At 38.4% G+C, this 23,167-nt stretch overlaps 2 protein-coding genes across 2 annotated transcripts in view; both read left to right on the forward strand.

The window, feature by feature from the left end:
* Nucleotides 1-3,043, forward strand: part of ANKRD45 (ankyrin repeat domain 45) — a 55,957-nt gene extending 52,914 nt beyond the window's left edge. The window contains exon 6 of the mRNA XM_060088570.1: nucleotides 105-3,043. Coding sequence (XP_059944553.1) covers nucleotides 105-136 — 32 coding nt within the window. The 3' untranslated portion in view covers nucleotides 137-3,043. The remainder of the gene's footprint in view (nucleotides 1-104) is intronic.
* A 3,706-nt stretch (nucleotides 3,044-6,749) lies between these two features.
* The window catches only part of SLC9C2 (solute carrier family 9 member C2 (putative)), a 95,185-nt gene continuing 78,767 nt past the window's right edge, over nucleotides 6,750-23,167 (forward strand). The window contains exons 1-6 of the mRNA XM_060078601.1: nucleotides 6,750-6,893; nucleotides 9,444-9,544; nucleotides 10,961-11,089; nucleotides 14,013-14,178; nucleotides 21,018-21,134; nucleotides 22,325-22,486. Of these exons, the coding sequence (XP_059934584.1) occupies nucleotides 6,758-6,893; nucleotides 9,444-9,544; nucleotides 10,961-11,089; nucleotides 14,013-14,178; nucleotides 21,018-21,134; nucleotides 22,325-22,486 (811 nt within the window). The 5' untranslated portion in view covers nucleotides 6,750-6,757. The remainder of the gene's footprint in view (nucleotides 6,894-9,443; nucleotides 9,545-10,960; nucleotides 11,090-14,012; nucleotides 14,179-21,017; nucleotides 21,135-22,324; nucleotides 22,487-23,167) is intronic.

The following is a 23,167-nucleotide window of genomic DNA, read 5'->3' on the forward strand; positions in this document are numbered from 1 at the left end:
GACATTATGATTTATTTCATGCCCATTGTTTTTAAAAACTGGCTTCATTTTTGTTTTCTATAGCAAGCTAATTAAATGTAATTAAAAAATCTGCTTCCTTTCAGGTCAAGTGAAAAGTGCCAAATCTGTATTCTAAGCCATGGTCAGAAAAGAAGTCTTATAAAAGGCCGCATCTTCTTCTATATCTATAAAGGCAAACCTATTCATGCTGACTGAAGTTAAATAGATGTGGGGTTTTATAAAAATGTTTAACTATGAAATTAAATCACCCTCGTTTCGTTTTACCCCGTTCAGCACGCTTATGTCCAGACTCTCTGGCCTTGCCTCTGCCTCCGCAAGTCAGTTTCATGTGAGCTCCACGTGCTCCTTCTAGAGGGCACTTGGCTTTGAGTCACTCACAAAGACCATATGGAAGCTTTAAAAGCTACTTAGAGAATCTAACAATTTTCTGTGTAACTGAGGCAGGAAATTTCTGTTCAAGTGAGAAATTCTGTTAAAAAAAAAAAGACATGTTGGCCATTTCCAGAAGAAAAATTTGTTCTCCCTCTCTCAAAAGGGAAGCTATGGGATGACATTCTGGAGCAAGGAAATATTAAGGATGGTTTGGATCAGGTTCCTCTGCTTATACAACTATTACTTTTTTATGTCCAAATTAAAATTCACCTTTAAGGTGGGATATAGTCTCTTAGTAAATCTTCCTGTTTCTTTATCTTTAACACCCTTGTCTTTAAATTAATAAATACAAATCTGTTTAGTTTTATATTTAGATTTCCCCTACTCAGTAGGTTTAGCAATATCGTTATTTTATCTGTACTACATGCCATTTTCCTTTTGTTTTATATTACCTACATTTTAGATATCATTGTTGGTTTCATATTAGTGATTTGGAATGTCCTTTTTTCTACTTTGTCTAAGAGTCCCTGAACCTTCTACTACTCTGTGACTTTCTGGAAAAGTTTTATAGAAAGAAAATTATTCTCTTCTTTGTCCCATCCTGAAAGCTAGTTTTTCGTTGTCGAGGGGAAGGAAAAGAAATGAGCAATTCAGTAATTCCTTGTCAGTTGGCATTTTCTCAACCATGATTTTGAGGTAACACTGTCTCACAAATTTAAAAGTTTTGAGATTTTTTTTTATGTATGAGCAATTCAGTTTCAGTTGCCTTAAGCAGAAGAAAAGGGTAGTGACTCTCACTCCCCTCTCTGGTAGATCCAGTGGGTGTTTATGGAGTAGTGCAAAGAAGACCTTTGTTTGCTCCATTCTCTTACTATTGTAGATTGTGAGAAATCTATTATCTTTAAGCACCGCAATAATTTGGGGAAAGGCCAGGTGCCGTTTTTGTCATTTCTACTCTAATTCTACATTTTCTGAGCCTTGATCTCGAATATGACAATATTCAATTATATTGTCAATTATACCTCAATAAAGCTGAAAAATAGTCAATCCTGACCCTTGGCGAGGCAATCTGTAATTCTCCATTCCATGACCTCTATCCCCAATGTTAGGAAGAATTAATCCCTCCTTCTTTGGGGCACCCATGGCATTAATAGCTTCATACTGTATTCTATTTAGTTGTTCACATGTGAACTATGAGCTTTTTGAGGGTAGGGGCTTTGCCTTGTTTTTCTTCATTCCTAAAGAACCTGTAACATAGTAAGTTAGTAAATAATAGTTGAATGAATTCTCTTTCGGTGCCACGTTTTTCATAGAACTCAGTAGTCTTCATTCATCTATAAAGCTTGTTCACCTTTATAGAAATGAATCCTGAATCCTTTTCTCCATATTTTGCTAGTCAGTGCCCCATTTCCACTCCTGCTCCTCCAGAAGACAAGCCACACACACGTCTAGCATTATGACTGTATATCTAGTTTCTTCTCTAATTGTCTATTTTTAAACTTTCTTCTTGAATGCCATGTTACTTTTTAGGCATATGAACCTGGTGATTACCAAGGAATTCCTGGATCTCATTTCAAAGATTTCATTGTTGTGACAGTCTGAATATACATTTATATCTATAGATCTGTTACTTTAGTATGTTTTGAGAGATACGATATGTCTTGTGACCTATTGTTGCATTGAATTATAAGTATATTCACAGGAGTGTGAAAGGTCCTTATACTTTGAGTTTTAGCTATTACTCGAGTAGCTGCATGACTTTTTCCACACACCCACAGAATAATTAATTACTATTTCAAGGTGCATACTAGTAAATTAAATCACATTATTTGAGAGGTAGTAAAGCAAAGGCTACATTAAGTGTTCTGACAACTTCTAGGTAGTGGTTCCTTAGGCTTTTGTATTTTTTTCATTGATTGGAAAACTGTTAAAAAAATAAAGGGAGGAGTTTGGTATGACATCATTAAGAAAACAGCTATTATCTGTTATCGCTATCATTTGATAAAAGAAAAGACATATTAACACCAAAAAAGGGGAAGATATGATCTCAGTATAAGGCTCTACTCTTTAAGTTGAATAAATTAAGTTTTATTATAGACTTTTATGTTTTCATTTTGCTATATATGATGGAATTTTGTCATGAATCACAACTGGCATATGGTCTACCCTTTGAGAACTACTGCTCTAGACTGAGCTAAAGCAGTCAGACTGCTACTTAGGCTACCATGATGCCCCAAATTATAAAGGGCTGATAATCCATCCCAATGTTTCATCTAATTTGTGATAGATTGTATTTTCCAAGATGGTCGCAGCTCCCATCTCACGGTCACGACATTCCTGACATAGGGAGGTGGGTCTCTGTTCTCTCATCATGAACCTGGGCAGGCCTGTGATTACAGTAGAAGTAATACTATGTGATTTCCATAGATCATAAAAGATAAAAGGTGATACAGTTTCTACCTAGTTCTCTTGAGATGCTGGCTTGGAGAGACCCATATGGACAGGCACTGAGGCCCTGGCTGAGCTCCAGCCAGCAGTCATCAGTGATACGGGTGAGTCATCTTGGAAGTGGATCCTCCAGTGGAGCCACCACAGCCAATGCTGTATGGAGCAGAACAAGCCTCTGTTGAGCCCTGCCAAAATTGTTGATCTCAGCCAAATAAATGATTGTTGTTCTAAACTACTAAGGTTTGTGTCTGTTTGTTATGCAGCAATGTATGGCATAAAAATTTTGGAACCAGGAAGTGAGAAATTGACATAACAAACCCTAAAATGTGGTGTTGCTATTTTGGGACTGGGTAGTAGGCAGATGCTGGAAGGGGCCAGAGGAGAGTGTTAGTGAAAGCCTGCAGGGCCTTAGATTATTAGCAGAATCTTTAAGGCTGTCTAGGAGGCTATTAGTGGGAATTTACAGGAAAGAGAGGAAAATGTTATTAGAAGCTGGAGAAAAGGGGCCCTTGTTATGCGATGGTGGTAAGTTTGGCCACACTTTTGTCTAAGTAATGAACTCAGTGATCCTGCTAAGGACTTTTCCAGTGTTCAACTGCCACCTGGATTCTCCTACTAAAATAGGAGAGAGATGAGCTGAAAAGGAACAGTTAAGTTTTCAAATAAAATTTAAAAGAAATATAAAGGATTCAGTACTTGCTAGGTTTGAAAATAAAATTAGTTCTCATTTCTAGCCTTTCTAGATGGCAGAAAATTCTCAAACTTTGAAATGGCTTCTGAGGAAAGATAAAATCTCAGGTAGGATTGTGACGTCATTTTTTAAGACCTCAGAGATATCCAGGTGGTATGTCATGGAAACTTTCAGACTCAGAAAGGCTTTTCTCAGCATCAGACTTGAGGTGGGCTTTCTCAGTGCAGCTGGGAAGGTGGCCTCTAGCCGTTCTAGGCAGTCATCACCACAACTAAACTCAAATGGAAAGAGAGCAGCTCTCTCCCAATAATGGTATTGATCTGCCTGATTGATCTTGCCTGAGTCCCATGCTCTGAACCAATCACAGTGTTAGGGGGTTGGGGAACTAGGACTAATCAACCTGTCATGTGCCTGTCTCAGTCAGACAGTATAGTCTATCATCAAAAAATGGAGTTTGAGGGAAACACACTGGAAAGCCTCTCACCTCTCAATATTCAAAGCCACCAAAGTCTGTTCAACTGTCTCTACCAAAAATGGTGAAATATACATTTATTATTGCTTTCTTTTTTACTCTATGGGAAATACTGTTATGTGGAGAAATGTGATCATCTCTGTGTATTTTAGTTATGTGCTATCTGTAGCTCTCAGAACTATACGTAATCTAGAGCCGACTCTATGAATTTTGTTCAAGTTTTCTTGAGGTATGAGTATTTTTCCAAAAGCCATGGAGAATCTGACTTTTGAAATGTAAAACTGTATGAATCTTACCTGGAGGGTCTAGGTGACCCAGGTGAGCCTGAGAGGACAGCAGTGGGATAGGAACCAGATAGAACTGGAAGGACATGACTCAAAGTGACCTGAGGCATTGCAGTGGAGAAGAGAAATCAAGGTGACAAGCAATGTAGATAAAGTTAAGATGAAAATGGGAGAAAGGGTAGTGAACTTGGTAACCAGAAGAGTTCAGTAAGGGCAGGATGGGAATGAGTAAGGAATGGGTCTCTCAGGAGACAGCCTGAGAATAAGACAAATTGTTTTTTCAACATGGTCCTTGGGATTTATGGTAGGGATGGACCCAGTGGCTTAAAAGAACCATACCAGATGACAGCAACAAAATGCTGTCAAGCATCTATTTTAGGGGAGTGGCATGTGAGTACCAGTTGTGGTTGCTGCAGTCAGAGGGAGACATAGAGCTGTTGACTGATACTACTTAGTCTCAAGTAGCAATTGGGACTTCTGTTTGTTCATGTTTCCTTGATACAGTGATGGAGAAGATCGACGATAGAGTTAGTAATCTCTGCTGTGGTATTATCCTTGGTGCCCAGGGGAAGAGGATTTGATTAGTGTGGCACAGGGCTGAGAGGGTAGAATTTCATTGTCACAAAATAACTTTCTTGAAAGTAAACTACAAATTAATAGCTTGTTCATTTGTTTAAATTTATGCTGTATTTGTTTTTAATGATTAGATTTGAGGTAAAGATATCATGTTAGGCATCACAGAATTTGGGATGCATTTGTCCTGTGAAGAATGGGTGATACTGTTTCTTCAAGGACCAAAAGCCAATGACAAATAGGATTTAAGGAGGAAAAGGTGAAACTCCACTGAAAAGAAAAGAGAGATGGAAAAAGAGAAAACAGAAAAGGATGAATGAAAAAGTCAGAGGGGAGACAAAGCAGTGTTGAAAAGGGTTAGGGTTGAAGAAAGAAAAACAGTATATATTAAAAAACCGTATAGGAGGAGGTTCCATCTACATGGTCCATGACCATTTCAGACATTACATCAGGCAGAGAAAATCAGTTAAAACCGTTGTATATACAGACACAGCTTGAGCATTAAGAAATGCAAATTTCCCTGGAACTGGGACCACTTAGCTTCTTCTGGATTGGGGGTGGGGATAATGTGTGTAACCAATCAGAATGAAAGTAAGTTGGCAAGAAACCAATAGGAATTAGGCGTGGAAATGGCTTTCATGTGAAATCAGTTGGCAGTACTGTCTGTGACAAACAGACACAGAGCTGAGCATTTTTTGTGATTTTCGAGTGCCTTCATCTTGATTTCAACTCTGAACCTGCTTAGCTTTGGCAGAAGGTATTGCTGGTCTTAACAGTTTAGAGAACTTGATTTGAGAGTGATGCTGTAATGATGAGTGGGCTCTGAAGGTGCCAAGGATGTGAAGTGCTACTTGAGGGACAGGTTTGAAGATACAGCTTTTGAATCCCATCTCTGGCCCACCCTCTGCTTCACACCAGAATCATTGTGGCTTGCAGACCAAACAAATGCAAAATAAATATCCAAACGTGAGCTCCACATATTGTTGGGGATACTTCAGGAGCCTTCAGGAATTTTAGGTTAAGTCTAGCTGCAAGGAAAAGAAAAAGAGAATGAGCTCTTCTCAGGACCCCACATAGATTTGTGCAAGCCATGTCCTACACAAAGGGGCAACTGTGGTGTGGGTGGGTATTGGGGCTGAAGTCCAGCCTGTTATTCATGTGCCAAGCCATGTGCCCTGTTGTTAGCAAGGGAGACTTTTTCTAATTCACTCAAAGCTACCATATGAGCAAACCTCAACTTTTGTCTCTTCCTTTGTTTTGAGGTTATTCACATCCTTCCCCATCCCTGACCTTAACTGACGTGACTCAGCTTTGACCTTGTTTCTCATTTGCCATTTTGGATTTGGAGGGGCCTGAGAGAGGAAAAAAGGGACAAGGGATTGCAGTAGTAAAAGAAAATTCTAGAATGATTTGTACCCGTGGAGAAGGAGTTCCCCCTCAAAGAGTTCAGTTCATCAAATATTTATGGAGAGCCTATTGTGTGCCACATACTGTGTGCACAGCCTTAAGGAAAATCAAGTCAGCCCTGACCCTCAAGGAACTCACTGTCCAATGGGGAAGGCAAACATTACCATATCATACAATAAATGGTACGTGCAAAAATCAATACAATCCCTCCCCCATACACACGGAGCAGTATGAGGAAGAAACACTAACACTGCTGTTAATGTTCTTAGAGCGAAGGTGGAACAGGCAGTATTAACATGTACCTTGTGGCAAGAATAAATGTGCTTATATCTGAGTATGGTATTATCTTAGGTAGAAAGAATGTGGATGGATTAGGTCCTGGCAAGTCTCATTTTCTTCTTTTTTGTGTATCATAACGGATTAGTCTGTACTAGTGAAAGTGTCAACAGTAACTCTCATCCAGGTTCATCAGTTGGGACTGAAAAAGCAATGGCAAAAGCAAACGTGTCTTTCTGGGTGCACAAAGAAGGCAACCAGCCTGATTTACTCTGTGGACGGTCAGCTGACTACATGCCAACAAAGGGACATTTCCCAATTCTTGTATGTTCCACTGTTGTTTTGGGAGGTAGGTGGTTGTTTTGTTTTGATTTCTCCCTGTAATAACATAATTTTATTTTATTTTTTTTATTAGTCTCTGCTTTACCACAAAGTGAATCAGTCATACATATACATCTGTTCCCACATCCCCTCCCTCCTGCGTCTCCCTCCCTCCTACCCTCCCCATCCCACCCCTCCAGGCGGCCACAAAGCACGGAGCCGATCCCCCCGCGCAACGTGGCCACGCCCCACCATCCATCCACCCCACGCCCGGCAGTGTATACACGTCCATGCCTCTCCCCCGCCCCGTCACAGCCCCCCCCCCCATATCCCCAAACCCACCCCCAGTAGGTCTGTGTCTCTATTCCTGTTTTACCCCTAAGTTCTTCATGACATTTTTTCCTTAAATTCCATATATATGTGTTAGCATACGATATTTGTCTTTCTCTTTCTGACTTACTTCACTCTGTATGACAGACTCTAGGTCTATCCTAGGTGGTTGTTTTTATTTATTTATTTATTTTTTGCGGTATGCGGGCCTCTCACTGTTGTGGCCTCTCCCGCTGCGGAGCACAGGCTCCGGACGCGCAGGCTCAGCGGCCATGGCTCACGGGCCCAGCTGCTCCGCGGTATGTGGGATCTTCCCGGACTGGGGCATGAACCCGTGTCCCCTGCATCGGCAGGCGGACTCTCAACCACTGCGCCACCAGGAAAGCCTCAAGGTGGTTGTTTTTATACCTCATCTCTCCTCTGCCCTCTGAACCTTTCTTAGTGCAGAATGTAATCACAACTATAACAAAAGAAGGGGGCCAATGAAATTATAAGATGTTAGTGAATGCTACTAGTCTTGTTTCATTTATTTGTAAGTATCACCTATACTGTGCTCCTTCATTCGGTGACATTTGCTGAGCACAGCAGTGTGGAGAATAAGATAGTCCTTAAGCTCAAGGAGACCTGTCGTGGGGGAGACAGGCAGACAGATAATTACAATGCAGTGTCGTTAGTATAACTATAAAGGTGTGGTCCAGAATCTCTGGTAACAAGGGAGAGGGAGAGCCTTACACTGCTTGGCTGCCTGATTGCCTGCCAGGCCTAACGTGACCAAAATATCTGGGATGAGGGGAGGGCAAATGGGGCAAATAGAACTCAGATATATGGATTACAATTTGCTTAGTTAACATCATCAATTTTGTCCATTCTAGTATAGCTTTTATGTGATTTTTCTTTAGGGAAGATGCACCACCCACCCACCCCCTAGTGGGGAATTAGGAAAAGCTTCACCTGTAAGGTCTCTTAAACAATGATTAAGAATTCAATAGGTATGGTAAATGATACTCATGCAGATAAAATAACGTATTAAAAAACACAGATGCGTTATTCCATAATTCAATGCTAGCGACTAGAGAAAATTTTCTAGTCCCCTTAAAAATTTTTTTATTTGGGAAAAATGTCAGTTGCTTTAAAATCCTTTCTGGAACTAGGAAGACTATAAAGAAATGAGGGAAGAGATATGGGAACATACGTGTATGTATAGCTGATTCACTTTGTTATAAAGTAGAAACTAACACACCATTGTAAAGCAATTATACTCCAATAAAGATGTTAAAAAAAGGAAAAAAGAAAAGGGTTAGGTATGCTATGTTAAATGTACACACACACACACACACACACACACAAAGAACGAAGCAAACACGCATGAAGAACTTCAATTTAACTCATTTCAGGGAATGAAATTGCTTTCTCTGGGGTCTTTAAAACACTCATTAGTGACCTTGGTCCCTTTTGGTACTAGGAGGTGCTGTTGACCATGAATTTCGCTAGCTTTGGATCCTTTATGATTATATAGAGACAAGTGCTCCAGCAGTAAAGGGCATTGCAGAAATAGTTTGAGAAACATTTCTTTGGCTAGCCTTATGCATAAGAAGTATTCAAAAAATATTTACTGATTTGTCATGACCTCTGGCTGGAAGGAAGGAAATGCAGACTCTGAGATACCAATGAGTCTTGCCTTAGGCATAAATTAATTGGAATATAGTCGATATATTGCCTCAGGAGGTAATGAGCTGAATAATCTTAGAGTAGGGAGTTTTAAGTCAAGAAAATGCATATAAATAGGATAGCTAGTGTCTTTTCACACTTGCTGGTGAAGGCAGTTTTCCCTATGGTTAGATCTCAGTTAAAAGTATTTCTGGCTTTTAAGAAAACTATAGAATATATGTTACTGTAGCTTAGGAGGAGTAATGATTAATATAAGGCATACTTGATAGGCATGAAATTTGGTTTTTCATAATTTCTCATCATCAGATCCATAGGCAAGATACCCATACAGTGATCCTAATGTGCCACTGGGTGGGCAAATGGGAGGTTGTTGGAGCTTCAGTATTTTCCAAATTCACCTATGAGTGATGCCTCATTATGTGTGTCTTATACTAAGAGCATTTCTAACAGCTGTCATTTTTTCATGATGATATGACATTCAGAGGAAGTTTAAAATCAAATACCTAGAGAGAGGTAATATTAAATTGTTTTTAAACCATACCTTATGTCCAAATAACACATACATGTATTTTTTTTTTAGGACTTCTGAGGGCATTTTTAAAGAATTCTGAAGTCATTGTCTTGACAATTCTTTCTCTTGTTGGATTTTTGATAGGACAACTGGCCTACAATTTTGTTGAGGTGATGTACATATGAAAACTTAGAGGATACATTAAAGAACAAAGACCAAAAACAAGGTCAACTCCCATCCCCATCCCTGAATGAGTGGAATTATTATTTTTTTTATGTGATGAGCTACTGAGAAAAATTTATCTGGTGTTAAATTTTTGAAAATGAAAAACCATCCAAGAAAGGAAACAAATTAGAAAGGCTTAAAATAAAGCAGTAATTTGGAAGTGAGTAAAATGTGATTGCATTCTTGGGTTCTTCGTCACCTGCCTTTGGTCCTTACTCTTGTTTCCTTCCCCTGTACATACGCTGGACTTTCCCCTGCTATTGTCTTCAGCACCCTCGGAGACTCTAGTTACAAAAGGCAGCAGTTACTGTCATGATGAAGCAAGGTTACTATTTTCTAACTGCCAGATTAAATGCAAAGCGTGCATCATATGAAACAGAATATAGATCGAAGAAAAACTTCATTAATTTACTTTATTGACATGATTTCAAATGTATAGCTGTGTGATCAACAACAATTTGTCTCCACTCATTCTTTTATTTAAAAAAAAGTGGAGACAATGCTTGTACATATTTAGGATTGTAAAAGCCTCTTGTTATTCTTCTGAAATACCACACAACTAACATCTTTTGAGTGTTAACTATGTGCCAGGCTCCCTTTTAAGTTCTTTGTTTTCTTTTTAATAAATTTATTAACTTATTATTAACTCTTGAGTTAATTCATTCATCCTCACAACAACCCAATGGAAGTAGGTACTCTGTTCCCATTTTACTGATGAGGAAACTGAGGCACAGAGATGTTAAGCAATGAAGATTAAACTATTAATTGGGCCAAAGACTTTTTAGGAGGGAATATTTACAGCACTTCAATCATTGTTGTTGTTAGTGTTTTCCATTCATCTGTGTATAACCTTCATGATTTACGTCCTATATACACGATCTGTACTATTATCTAGGTATTATTTTTCTCTACTTGACTCACTGAAAGATTTTAAAATCCTAAGCAAATATCTGTGAAATCACAAGTATCCATGCAAAGTTCTTTTTTTCCTCTTATGCAAATTAAAATAATTATCTAACAGTCAAATAAAAAATACCTATCTGAACCACCTAAAATCACCTCAGGGATCACTGATGGTGAAGTACGACTTTTGAAAATACTGATTACTTACCACAAGCAATGTTTGTGTAGCCTAAACTCACACACGTTTCTGGTGAGTAGAGGACTATGCATGTAACTCATGTGGATGGTTAGTTATATCGAGAAATCTACAAGACCCCCAGGACTGGCCTTGTAGATAATCTCTCATTAGTTGCAAATTGGAATATTATAAAATTTATATTGATTGACAGAACATCAACTTAATTTCTAATACTTCAGATGGTAGCAAACTAATTTCTTGTTTGCCTTTGTTACTTTAGATGCATCAAGTCGTCTACCCTCTTCTAAGAACACCAAGTTTTTCACTTTATTGTTATTTTTCACCTTTAATTATATTTATGGCTGCTTTGGATGTGGACTTCTATGTACTCAAGAATGTGTTTTGGCAGGTAAGAACACATTTTAAGACAAATTATGGTCCATTCTTGCTTATTCATGTTTACAGAGAATCTGACTGTCTACAAAGAAGATTAATAATTCATAAATCTCACATTTTTAGTTGTTTTATCCTCTTCATTCTGCAAAACCACTAATTAAAGAGAGTTGAGGGGAGAGAGAAGGAATTAATATTTGCTGAGTGACCACTGTGACTAGGCACTGAGTTATTATCTCCATTTCACATGTAAGCAGAGTGTAGTTCAGAGGTCACAAGGCTGATAAACGGCAGAACCTAGATCCTAATCCCACCTCTGACTTCATCTCAGCCGTCTATCTGTAGGTTTGTCCATTTTCACGGCTCTGGTTGTTTTATTTATGCATTCTCTCTCTCTTTCTTCTCTTAATCATGCTTGCCAGATTATTTTATTTTTCTTTTCAAAATGTTTTATTTTCTTTGATTTTATTCTGTACTTTTTCTAACATCTTAAGCTAGGTATTAGTTGATTGACTTTTAGCTTTTTTATTTTTGCATTCTGTACATTTAAGGTTTTAAGTTTTCTTGTAACAACTCTTATATTCACCTCAAATATTTAGATTTTAGTGTTTTCATTTTTATCCCTCCTACCTAAATTTTATTATACTTTTTTCTTTGACCTGTTAATTATTTAAAAGTCATTTTTAAATGTCCAAATACGGCTTCTAAATTATCATTTCTCTTGTCACATTGTGATCAGAGAATGTGCTTTGTGTATCAACTCTTTGATTTTTGTTGGAGTATTGTTATTTTCCTAATTTTTTCCTCATTATTACCCTTTTGTCCCAAATAATGCCTTTGCCTTAAGTCAATTTCATCTGGTATTATTATAGTTACACTAGCTTTCTTTTGGTTAGTATTTGCCTGCTAAAAATTTTCCATTCTTTTACTTTCAAGATTTTGATGTCCTTATGCTTAGATGTCTTTTTGATAATATACAGTTGGATTTTGTTATTTTATCCAGGTTGAGAATCTCTGCTGGGCTTTTTTTTGGATTTTGGGGGTAATATTTGTTGTAATTAAAAATAGATTTAGGGGGCTTCCCTGGTGGCGCAGTGGTTGAGAGTCCGCCTGCTGATGCAGGGGACGCGGGTTCGTGCCCCGGTCTGGGAAGATCCCACATGCCGCGGAGCGGCTGGGCCCGTGAGCCATGGCCGCTGGGCCTGCACGTCCGGAGCCTGTGCTCCACAATGGGAGAGGCCGCAGCGGTGAGAGGCCCGCATACAGCAAAAAAAAAAAAAAAAAAAAAAATAGATTTAGAAGAGAAAAAGATTTTAGCACATTTGAAACACCAAGGAAGATATGTAGATGCTCAACATCTTAAATGTTATTAGGGAAATATAAATTAAAACCATACTGAGATACCACTGACATTCCTATTAGAATGACAACAGCAGCAATAACAAACCTGATTAATACCAAGTGGGGGTAAGAATGCAGAGAACCTAGAACTCTCATACATTGCTGGTGAGATTGCACAATGGTACAGTCACTTTGGGAAACAGTCTGGGAGTTTCTTATAAAGTTAAATATACACTTGCCTTATGACCCAGCAATTCCACTCTTACGTATTTATCCAAGAGAAATAAAAACTTAATTTACACTAAACCTCTGTGTGAATCTTTATGGCAGCTTTATTCATAATCTCAAAAGTCTGGGGAATTCCCTGGTGGTCCAGTGGTTAGGGCTCCGCGCTTCCACTGCAGAGGGCGTGGATTTGATTGCTGGTTGGGAAACTAAGATCCTGCAAGCTATGCAGTGCAGCCAAAAAAGAAAAAGAAAAAAAAATCACAAAAGTCTGGAAACAGCTCAAATATTATTCAGCCAGTGATGAATAAAGAAATTGTGGCACATCTTACAATGGAATACTATTGATAGGCACAATATGGAAGAATTCCAAATGCATTATGCTAAGAGAAAGCAACCAGACTCGAAAGGGTACATATTGTATAATTCCATTTATCCATTCATAGACCTTCCTTCTAGCAAAGGCAAAACTGTAGCTTTGGAAAACAGATCATTGGTTGCCAGGGAGTGGGAATGAGGGAAGAAATTGACTACAAAGGGACAGCATGAAGAAATTTTTTGGGGTGATGGATCTGCTTTGTTTTTTCATTGTGGCCATGTTTACATGACTGTATGCATTTGTCAAAACTCATGTAACTATACATCAGAAGAGTGAATTTTACTGTATGTAAATTAAAGATAAATTTTTAAAAATCAATTGATTCAGTTTTCTTTATCCTTTTTGTTCCTTCTGCTTGTTTAAAAGTTTTGCATTCTGTTGCTGTTTTTAAGGCAGGCATTGCTGATTGCCTATTCCTTTCTTTCTCACTAACAGAGTGACTTACTGTATTTTGTATAGAATGGTAGTGGGCCCAGTGTAAAATAGTGCTACATTTCCCAGCATCCCTGACAGATGTGGTAGTGTTAGAAAACCATTGGGCAATGAAATGTATACAAAAGTTTGCTGACCATGGCTTCTTCCAGAAAGCACTTAATAAGGGAGCCAAATCAGCTGGCATGTGCTTTTTGCCCACTGTTTTACCTTTTTTTCTGCCTGGAGCCCTGCAGGTCATCACTTCAGAAACACCAGGAAATGTTTTACACAGAAGCAAGAAAAATTTGCATTACATTTTAGAACATTTTGATGTGGAGAACTGTTAAGCTGGAATAACAACAAGACAGATGGGTGAATTGGTCTTTTCATAGTCAGGTAGAATTTCATTTGTTTGGAAGGGATGGTTTCTTTGAGGCAGGTAAACTAGAATACCTTTTACTTTTATCTTCCCGAGTAATTGTATAAAATATATAACGAGATCTGATTCTTACAAGAGTAAATGCAGTCATACCATGTTTAGGTGTTAAATCTAATAACGTGTTATGAATTCGTTTCACAGGTTGTGTTAACCGGATTAATTAGCTTCTCTACGGCATTCATCATAATTGGATATGTGGTTCTGAAATTCAATAAAGATTCATGGGATTTGCAATCTTGCCTCCTCTTTAGCATGACCCTTGGCATTACAGATCCTGTTCATTCTGTGAATTCACTGAAAACTATTGGTATGTCAGATTTATTTCTCTCTCTTATTTTGAAGATATGAGGATAAATTATTTCCTTTTGATAATATTTTTCTTGCATGAATTGTGCATCCAGCAGAGTAGATATCTGTGCTTTTTTCCCTTGAGGATGAGCATTGATTGAAGTATGCAAAGTGGATAAAGCAACCCGGGATCTGGGATAAATACTCTCAAATAATTTTTTTCAAGAGAAAATGTTATCTTTCTAGAAGGTGATAAAAGTAAGCATTCTTCCATTCCATTGAGTTTTAAGCCGCAAGGTAGAGACTCAGCTCTACCTCTAATGGCACTTTTCCGAGGCCTAGGTACCTCTTGTTAGAACTGCCTTTATTTTGGAGCAGCTAACCTTGGGCATGTGGGAGAGGGAGTTGTAGTTTATTTTTAAAAAATGGGGTGAAAGTATAGTCTGGCAAATATGATATTCAATAAAAGCTTATTCCCAAGAGGGTTAGGTGTTCTCACTACTGCCCATCTTATTTGGTAAAAGGTAATTGCACTCTGAAATATCCTGTTCTTTAACACAGCAGTAATTTCACTGTGAAATATCCTGTTTTATTAACACAGCAGTAAAAACATAAAATGGTTAGATGGTATGATTTCTGTTTTTGACTCAGAAATATTTAACCAACTTTAAGGTTTCAGTTATATTTAGTGGAAAAATGTTGCCTTACAACTGGGGTGGGACAACCCACCAGACAGGTGATAGTCCCATTTTTACACCCATTTATACTTACAGTTGAGAAAACATAAGAGGTATTGACACTTTTGCTGGTGATATTCTAAATTGTGCCAGATATTTCTCAGAGAGTCTGATCCTGTCCTATTTCTCTCTTTTTTCCCCATAGGTACAGTTTTTTCTATCTTTTCTTCATCTCTTTTTCTCTTTTAGCCATTTGTATTTGCCACTTGTTTTATTCACCTCGTTATTTTCCTGCTCCCTTTTCTGCAATCCCTTGAGTGTAAGAGGCTCTAATAAACTATAAACTTTATTTATTGCAGTTTCCATATTCAAAAAATTTTTCAGGGCTTCCCTGGTGGCGCAGTGGTTGAGAGTCCGCCTGCCGATGCAGGGGACACGGGTTCCTGCCCCGGTCCGGGAAGATCCCACATGCCGCGGAGTGGCTAGGCCCGTGAGCCATGGCCGCTGAGCCTGCGCGTCCGGAGCCTGAGCTCCGCAGTGGGAGAGGCCACAACAGTGAGAGGCCCATGTACCGCAAAAAAAAAAAAAAAAAAAAAAAATTTCAGAAAAGGAGTAGAAGTCTTCTATTTAAAAGAAAACTAGTAAAGGTATTTGACTTGGTTGATATTTTTTTAATGTCAATAATACTAAGGTGGTGCATGGTTCTGGATTCAGTGACATCCTTACCTAGTGACATCTTTACCTTTGTGTGAATTAGATAAAAAATCCTTTCTATCTAATTGTCCTAATACATTACTTTTTTAAGGAAAAATATGTTTTGCCATATGCCTAAAATTACCATAATAATATACAAAACTGAAGTTCCTACAGTGTGACGGGAGTTTCATTTGATGTGGCACCCTTGTGCACTATAAAACCTGCACAAACTTAAGTCTGAGGTGGCCTGACCCACTGAAAAAAGTAGTGGATGTTCACATGCAAGTTAAAAGGAACTTGTCTATTCATTACCTATTTTAAAAGAATGCACAGGGCTCAAACAATTTTTACTTTAAAACAAATCTGGAATGGAGCTTGTAAAGGAATAAAATACAAAGTTTTAGTATGACCTCAATTAAGTAAAAGGAATTATATGCTTTAAAAAAGACTTCAACATTCAAATGGTTTTGTCTGAGTCATGGAATTACAGATGATTTTTGTTTCATTCTTTCCTTTTCCAAATTTTACAGTGAATTAGTGAATATAAGTTAGTTCACATTAAGCCAATAAAAAATGTTGGGAGTAATTCTTATGGTGTTTTACTATTAAAAATAACTATACATCAAATTCAAAACTTCATACAACAAACGTTATGCTTTACTTGCTCCTGGTTGACTCACTGAATCTGAGGGAAGAATTAAAGTGTTTCTTGACTAGCTAAATCAGATGTGCTAATAATAATCTTCAAACCTGTGTAACCAGTATTTTGTGTCTTCTGTCTGAGTCAAAGTTAGTAACAAGTAGTAATATAAGATGATTATAACTTACCTTGCCTTTTATTTTCTTTGCTTTCTTTATTGGCTACAATAATGAAGCACAAAGAACAGAAATAAACAGCCTGAATATTGATCCACAATCAGGCACTGAGTTACCAGAAATTCTGTATTATCCTGGTATTTATCCTATCATTCAGGAGAGTTTTTGTAAAGATAAATAGAATCTGAATATTCTGATATTTCATATACTCAGATCAAACACTGGAAAGCAGAGATTTACTTTCTTTTCAACTACATAGAGTATCTTAAGAATAGTAATAATGAGAACCCCCAGCTATACATTTTTAAGTGTTATGTGTTTCAAAGACACCAAAGGAGAAAAAGTAGAATCTTAATCAGATTCAGTTCTGCTTGGATTAAAAAAAATAGTGTCATTTAATGTGATCAGTTTGGATTTTGATGCAACGGAATATATTAAACAGCTGCTTTAAAAAAACATGTAGTTGGGCCTCCCTGGTGGCGCAGTGGTTAAGAGTCCGCCTGCCGATGCAGGGGATACGGGTTCGTGCCCCGGTCTGGGAGGATCCCATATGCCGCGGAGCGGCTGGGCCCGTGAGCCATGGCCGCTGGGCCTGCGCATCCGGAGCCTGTGCTCCGCAACGGGAGAGGCCACAACAGTGAGAGGCCCGCATACCGTGAAAAAAAAAAAAAAAAAAAAAAAAAAACCAAAAAACATGTAGTTGTATAATTCTTTCTATATCAATTTGTGGTTAAATTAGTGTGTCACATGTTCTTAAATTTGGGTTTATGCTCTTAAGTAAAAGAAGTCCAGGGCTTCCTTGGTGGCGCAGTGGTTGAGAGTCCGCCTGCCAATGCAGGGGACACGGGTTCGTGCCCCGGTCCAGGAAGATCCCACATGCCGCAGAGCGGCTAGGCCCGTGAGCCATGGCCGCTGAGCCTGCGCATCTGGAGCCTGTGCTCCGCAACGGGAGAGGCCACAACAGTGAGAGGCCCGCGTACCGCAAAAAAAAAAAAAAAAAAAGAAGTCCAGGGCTGGCCCACAGCTCCATGAACTCATCAGGGACACTGGGTCCCTCTATATAACTCCTGGAGTTAAGATGGAGTAGCAAGGACTAGATTTACCTTTCTGCCTGAACCAACTAAAAAACTAGACAAAATATATGAAAATGAAAAACAGTTCTCAGATAGTGTACATCAGGCCGTGCAGGACAGTGATCCCCAAGAAAGGAAAAAAAGAGGTGCATTCTTGATTGCCCTTGCCGCAGCTTGTTACCTGGAGAGAGTTTCCAGGTCTTCATGTAGGGAAAGGTAACCTAGGTAGAGCCTGGTGGTTTCTTTGAGTAGGGGAGATCCAGAGTTGGGTGTCCAAGAAGGCCAAAGCAGTTAAGAGTTCATGGGGCAAATTACTGCAGAAATTAAAGCTGTACTGAAGAAGGAATTCTGAGAGCTGCAGAGACGCCCACTTGAGTCTTTGGGTGACTACTCATTAGTGCATGCACATGAAGAAACTTCCCAAGGCTGGGAAGAAAAATACTAAAAGGAGCAGAGGGAAAAATCCCTTATGTTTACCACAGCCAGCGTGGAAAACCATCATAATTCATAGGACATCAGGTAGAGGACTCAGAATGTTATTGCCTCAGTAGCATGGAAAATGAACCTTCGACTAAAGGCTGCTCTGGCACTACCTAACAAATCTAAAAAGCAAGCCTCAAAAGGGTCAAATTGTTCCCAAGTAACAACTGCATTCCAGAAAAAAGTTCAAGAATATTTATAAGAATACAAAAAAATACAGAACTTAATTAGGTAAAACATACAGCACGTAATTAGGTAAAACATACAGTTCTGTCATCTGTAATAAAAATTTGGGAGGCATGCAAAGAAGCCAGAAAATATGACCCATAGAGAGTATAAAAATAATAAGTAGAAACAGACCTAGCAACGCTGCAGATGATAGAATCATTAGACAAATATATTAAAACAGTTGTTGTGGGCTTCCCTGGTGGCGCAGTGGTTGAGAGTCCGCCTGCTGATGCAGGGGACACGGGTTTGTCCCCCGGTCCGGGAAGATCCCACATGCCGCGGAGCGGCTGGGCCTGTGAGCCATGGCCGCTGAGCCTGTGCATCCGGAGCCTGTGCTCCACAACGGGAGAGACCACAACAGTGAGAGGCCCACGTACCGCAAGAAAACAATAACAACAACAAAACAAACAAAAAAACAGTTGTTGTAACTATATTCCATTGGTTCAGAAAGTTAGAAGAAAGATTGAGTATAGGGTATAATTGCTCCTATCAGCTTATGAGAGCCAGTTGTTAAATAATTAGGAATTTTGCATGCTAGTGGTTAAACGTTTGGTAGCTCTGAATTAGTTACTGTGGGAGTGTTTGCACATGAAGTTGGCAAATGCTACAAATCAGGCCTTTTTTAATTTTGAAAAGCTGGTTTATCAGCACACCACTGGGCATAGTAGATATAAAAGAGACCTAAATCAGACTTCTAGAGATGAAACCCACAATGTCTGAGATGAAAAATACACGGGATGGAATTAACATCAGATTAGACATAGCATAAGAAAGGATTAGTAAACTTGAAGATGTAGCAATAGAAACTCCAAGATGAAGCACAGACAGAACAAGACTAAAAAAAAAAAAAACCTAAATAAATAAATAGAACATTAGTGAGCTGTGGGACAACTTCAGTGCCTTAATATACAAGTTTATAAAAGAGAGGGGAGAGAGAGAGAGGGAGGAACAAAAAATATTTGAAGAAATAATGGGTGAAAAATTTCTAAATTTGATGAAAACTATAAAGCCACAGATTCAGGAAGCTCAACAAACCTCAAGCCAAAGAAACACAAAACTACACCATGGCACATAAAAATCAAATTCCTAAAAACCAGTGGTAAAGAGAAAATTTTAAAGGCAGCCAGAGAAAAAAGATACATTATATACAGAGAAACAAAAATAATAATCATAACAGACTTCTCTTCAGAAATATTGCAAGCCAAAAGATGGTGGGCAATATTTTTAAAGTCCTAAAAGAAAAATACTGCCAGCTTAGAATTCTCAGTGAAAATATCTTTCAAAAGTAAAGGAGAAAAAAAGACTTAAACATATAAAAGCTGAAAGAATATATCACCAACAGACCTACACTACAAAAAATGTTAAAGGAAGTCCTTCAGGCTGAATGAAAATGGAATCAGATGGAAAATTTCATCTACACAAAAGAATGAAAAGTACCATAATTGTAAACCGGTGGGAAAATATGACTTTTTCTTATTTTTAATCTCTTTAAGAGATAATGAATATTTAAAGCAAAATGATAGCAGTCTATTGTGGGGTTTATTTATCTGCTCCTCCCCTTTGTGTATGGCTTCCATCCTCAGGTTCACAAGTTGGCTACTAAAGTTCTAGCCATCACCCCATATTTCAGGCAGGAAAAGGAAGAAGAGCAAGGGTCAGAAAGATGCTCCTTTCAGCCAAGTCTCCTCTCCCTCCAAGAAATTTCCCAAAAGTTCCACTCAGTAACTTCCACTTACATCTCAGTGGCCACTCTTAGAAGCCCAGGAGTTGGGGAAAAATTGTCATTTATCTGAACACATTGCCACCCTGAATAAAACCAGTTTTGTTACCAAGAACAGAAGGTAGATACTGGATGGGCAGTTACCAATCACTATCACCCTACTTATAAATTGTATAACACTAGGCAATTAATTTGATTATATTTTCCATTAAACTAAACTGTTAATGAATGTTAAGTGCCAATAAGATTTTGTGCTTAATTTTTAAATACCAGCTTAATTGAGATGTAACTCACATATCATAAAATTCACCCTTTTAAATTGTACAATTCAGTGATCTTTAATATATTTACAGAGTTATGGAACCATCATCACTGTCTAATTTTCGAACATTTTCATCAACCTCAAAAGAAATCTCATACCTATTGGCAGTCATTCATCCCTATTCCCACACTCCCAAGTTCCTGGCAACAAGTAATCGTATTTTTTGTCTATGGATTTGCCTATTCTGGACATTTCATATAAATCAAACCATACAATATGTGATTTTTGTGTCTCACTTCTTTCACTTTGTATGATGTTTTCAAGGTTCATCCGTGTTGTAACATGTATCAGTCAGTACTCCATTCCTTTTTGTGGCTGAGTAATATTCCATTGTAGGGATAGATTACATATGTTTATCCATTTATCAGCTAAAGGACTATGTGTTGTTTCCACTTTTTGACTATTATGAAAATGCTGTGAACATTCATGTACAAATTTTTGTGTGGACATATATTTTCAGTTCTCTTGGGTATATGTCTAGGAGTAGAATTACTAGCTCATATTTTGTACTTATTTCTAAAATGTGATTCTTTTGGAGTCCAATGATTCATATTTATTCAAGCTAAATGTAGTGACCTGAGAAGTGTTTTGTCTCATTGCAAAGCTCTATCATGCTTTGAGGCAATGGACACTTCAAGAAGTGCTATTGCCATGTTCCTTTGCCATTGGAGATATAGAAGGCATAATGGAAAAATTTTTTAAATGATCGTGATTGTCATATGGACCCATCCCATTATGATCTCCTTTTATTCTAGCATATTCATTCTCTTCTATTTTTGTGTTTCCTGTGGAAGAGCGTCATTTTCATGCATTATATTAAATTATATTTTATATTTCCCTTTCCAGGCATTTCTAAAATGTATACTGATATCATTAGAGGAGAATCAATGATTATCTGTGGCTTCACATCCATTGTTTTTGGAGTTTTTCGGAGCAACATACTTAGCATTTCCAATTTTAGGGGTAAGAACATTATTTTCTCTGTATATTTTCTAAAATCATTCTTATATCAATTCATACTGAAATTAAAATATATTCAAGATGTCTTAACTTTACTGCTTTCCCTATACTTTACTCATGGACCAATTAAAATAGTATATCAGGTAACAAGAAAATAATTACCATCTATGTGTTTTCTCAGAGATTATGGGGGAAAAATTGTTAAAGAAATGATTTCATCTCCCCCAGTATGCATGCACATACACACACACACACACACACACACACAATTGTGTCATCTAGCTTAGATTTACTTCTTTCCTAGACCAATCTGGATCTCAACGAGTGCATGTTAAGAGCTGGCTTGGTCCTGGATTTGAGTCTGAGGGTGAAAGCAGAATGGTTCAAGCAATTCTGGAGAATCAGGTCCTAGAAGTGATAATAGTCAGACTCATGTGGTTAAAGTTTGCTAGGATATGGACTAGGTTGATATCCTGGATTTCCAGATGTGGTACTAAAGAGAGAAAAAAGGAGGGAAAATCACAGCATGAAGAGGGAAAATGTGTCTTCCTGATACATATATGAAATACTAGTAGGAGGAGAGAGGTGCTACAGGGAGAAAGAAATTTTGATAATAGAGGTTTGCAGTGCTTCTCATGGGGGAGCTAAAGGCATTTGGGGTGGAACAATCTTTGTTATTTAGGACTACCCTCAGCTATGTCTGGTATCTGCTCACTAACTGCCTCTATTGCCCCCAGTTACTGTGACAATGGAAAAATTTCCTTCTCCATTTCCCAAATATCCCCTGGGATGGGGGCAGGAGTCACAAATAGACTGTAGGTTGGTAGGGATCCTGGACATGGTGTGCTTGACCCTGCCACTGTTTGTAAAAAAAAATTGAATTTGAATGTCTTTTGGTTGATCATTCACTGTCCAGCTTGTCATAGCTTTTTCACATTTATGCTGTTTGCCTGACTCCTGAGGGCGTTTGAGTCTGCTGTCCCCAGATAAGCAAACCTCAAGCTGCAGACTGTAAGGGAAATATACCCCCAGAAAGACTCTTTTGCCAGGCTTTCATAGGAAACTCCCATCTGCTGAAGAGCAAGGTCCCCACTCAATATCTCAAGAGCAAACCAAAGTGCATAGACCCAAATGCCATTAATGAAAGAAAAAATATTATACTCAACTTTTTTTTTCTTATTTTCTTTTTCTAGAGTTACATATAATCTTGGGCCTCAGCTTGGACATTTTGGGAAGCATTATATGTGGATATTGGTGTGCAAGGATCATTCAGTTTATATTGACTGACCTGTTTAGCAATACACTGACCAATATCGTTCTTTGTATCTCAATGGTGTACTTGACTTTCTACATTGGTAAGGCAGAAACAGATATAAAAAATGCCATCCTTAAAGTGAACTTTATGCACTTAAGTTTTTCCTTCTTCTTGAATCCAGTTGCTTCTCCCCAACCGCTTTCCCCTTGATGTGGCTCCTCTGTGCGTCTTGTCCTATTATCTTGCTGCCACCTCAAGCTCTTTCCTGGTCTCTCTTAACATCCCCTCAATTTCAACTCCATGTCCCTTGCCTTTGCATTCCTCCTCCATGTGGTAACTCTCTTACTCTTTTTTAACTCCACCCTTTGATCTTACGTTTATTCACTGGCAGTCCCCTGGAAGAGGAATCAGACCTGAGCTGATTTCTGCTCTGACCCTTAGCAACCCATCTCTAAAATGAGAAAGGTGGGAGACATGCTCCTGAGGTCTTTTTCCAGCTCAGCAGTACCCATTCAATCGGTACCAAACTGAGGGGACTGTAGAAATGGCGGCCCTTGCCTGAGGCTAGGAGGCAGGAAACAGAGAAATCAGGTATGTCTACATCTGGAAGAGAAGCAGGAGAGTGGAATGATCGCAGAAGTCAGAGTGCCTAGCACTGGTAGACCTTTAACAATCATTTCCTAGTTTAGTCCAGTGAGATTGGGAGCTAAAGTTTTTACCCCCCTGACTGAGGTAACCAGTCCCCCAAAGCCATAGTAACCGTGGTAAAAATATGTCCAAA

Source organism: Mesoplodon densirostris, chromosome 2 (assembly GCF_025265405.1).
Source record: "Mesoplodon densirostris isolate mMesDen1 chromosome 2, mMesDen1 primary haplotype, whole genome shotgun sequence".
Taxonomy (NCBI): Eukaryota; Metazoa; Chordata; class Mammalia; order Artiodactyla; family Ziphiidae; genus Mesoplodon; species Mesoplodon densirostris.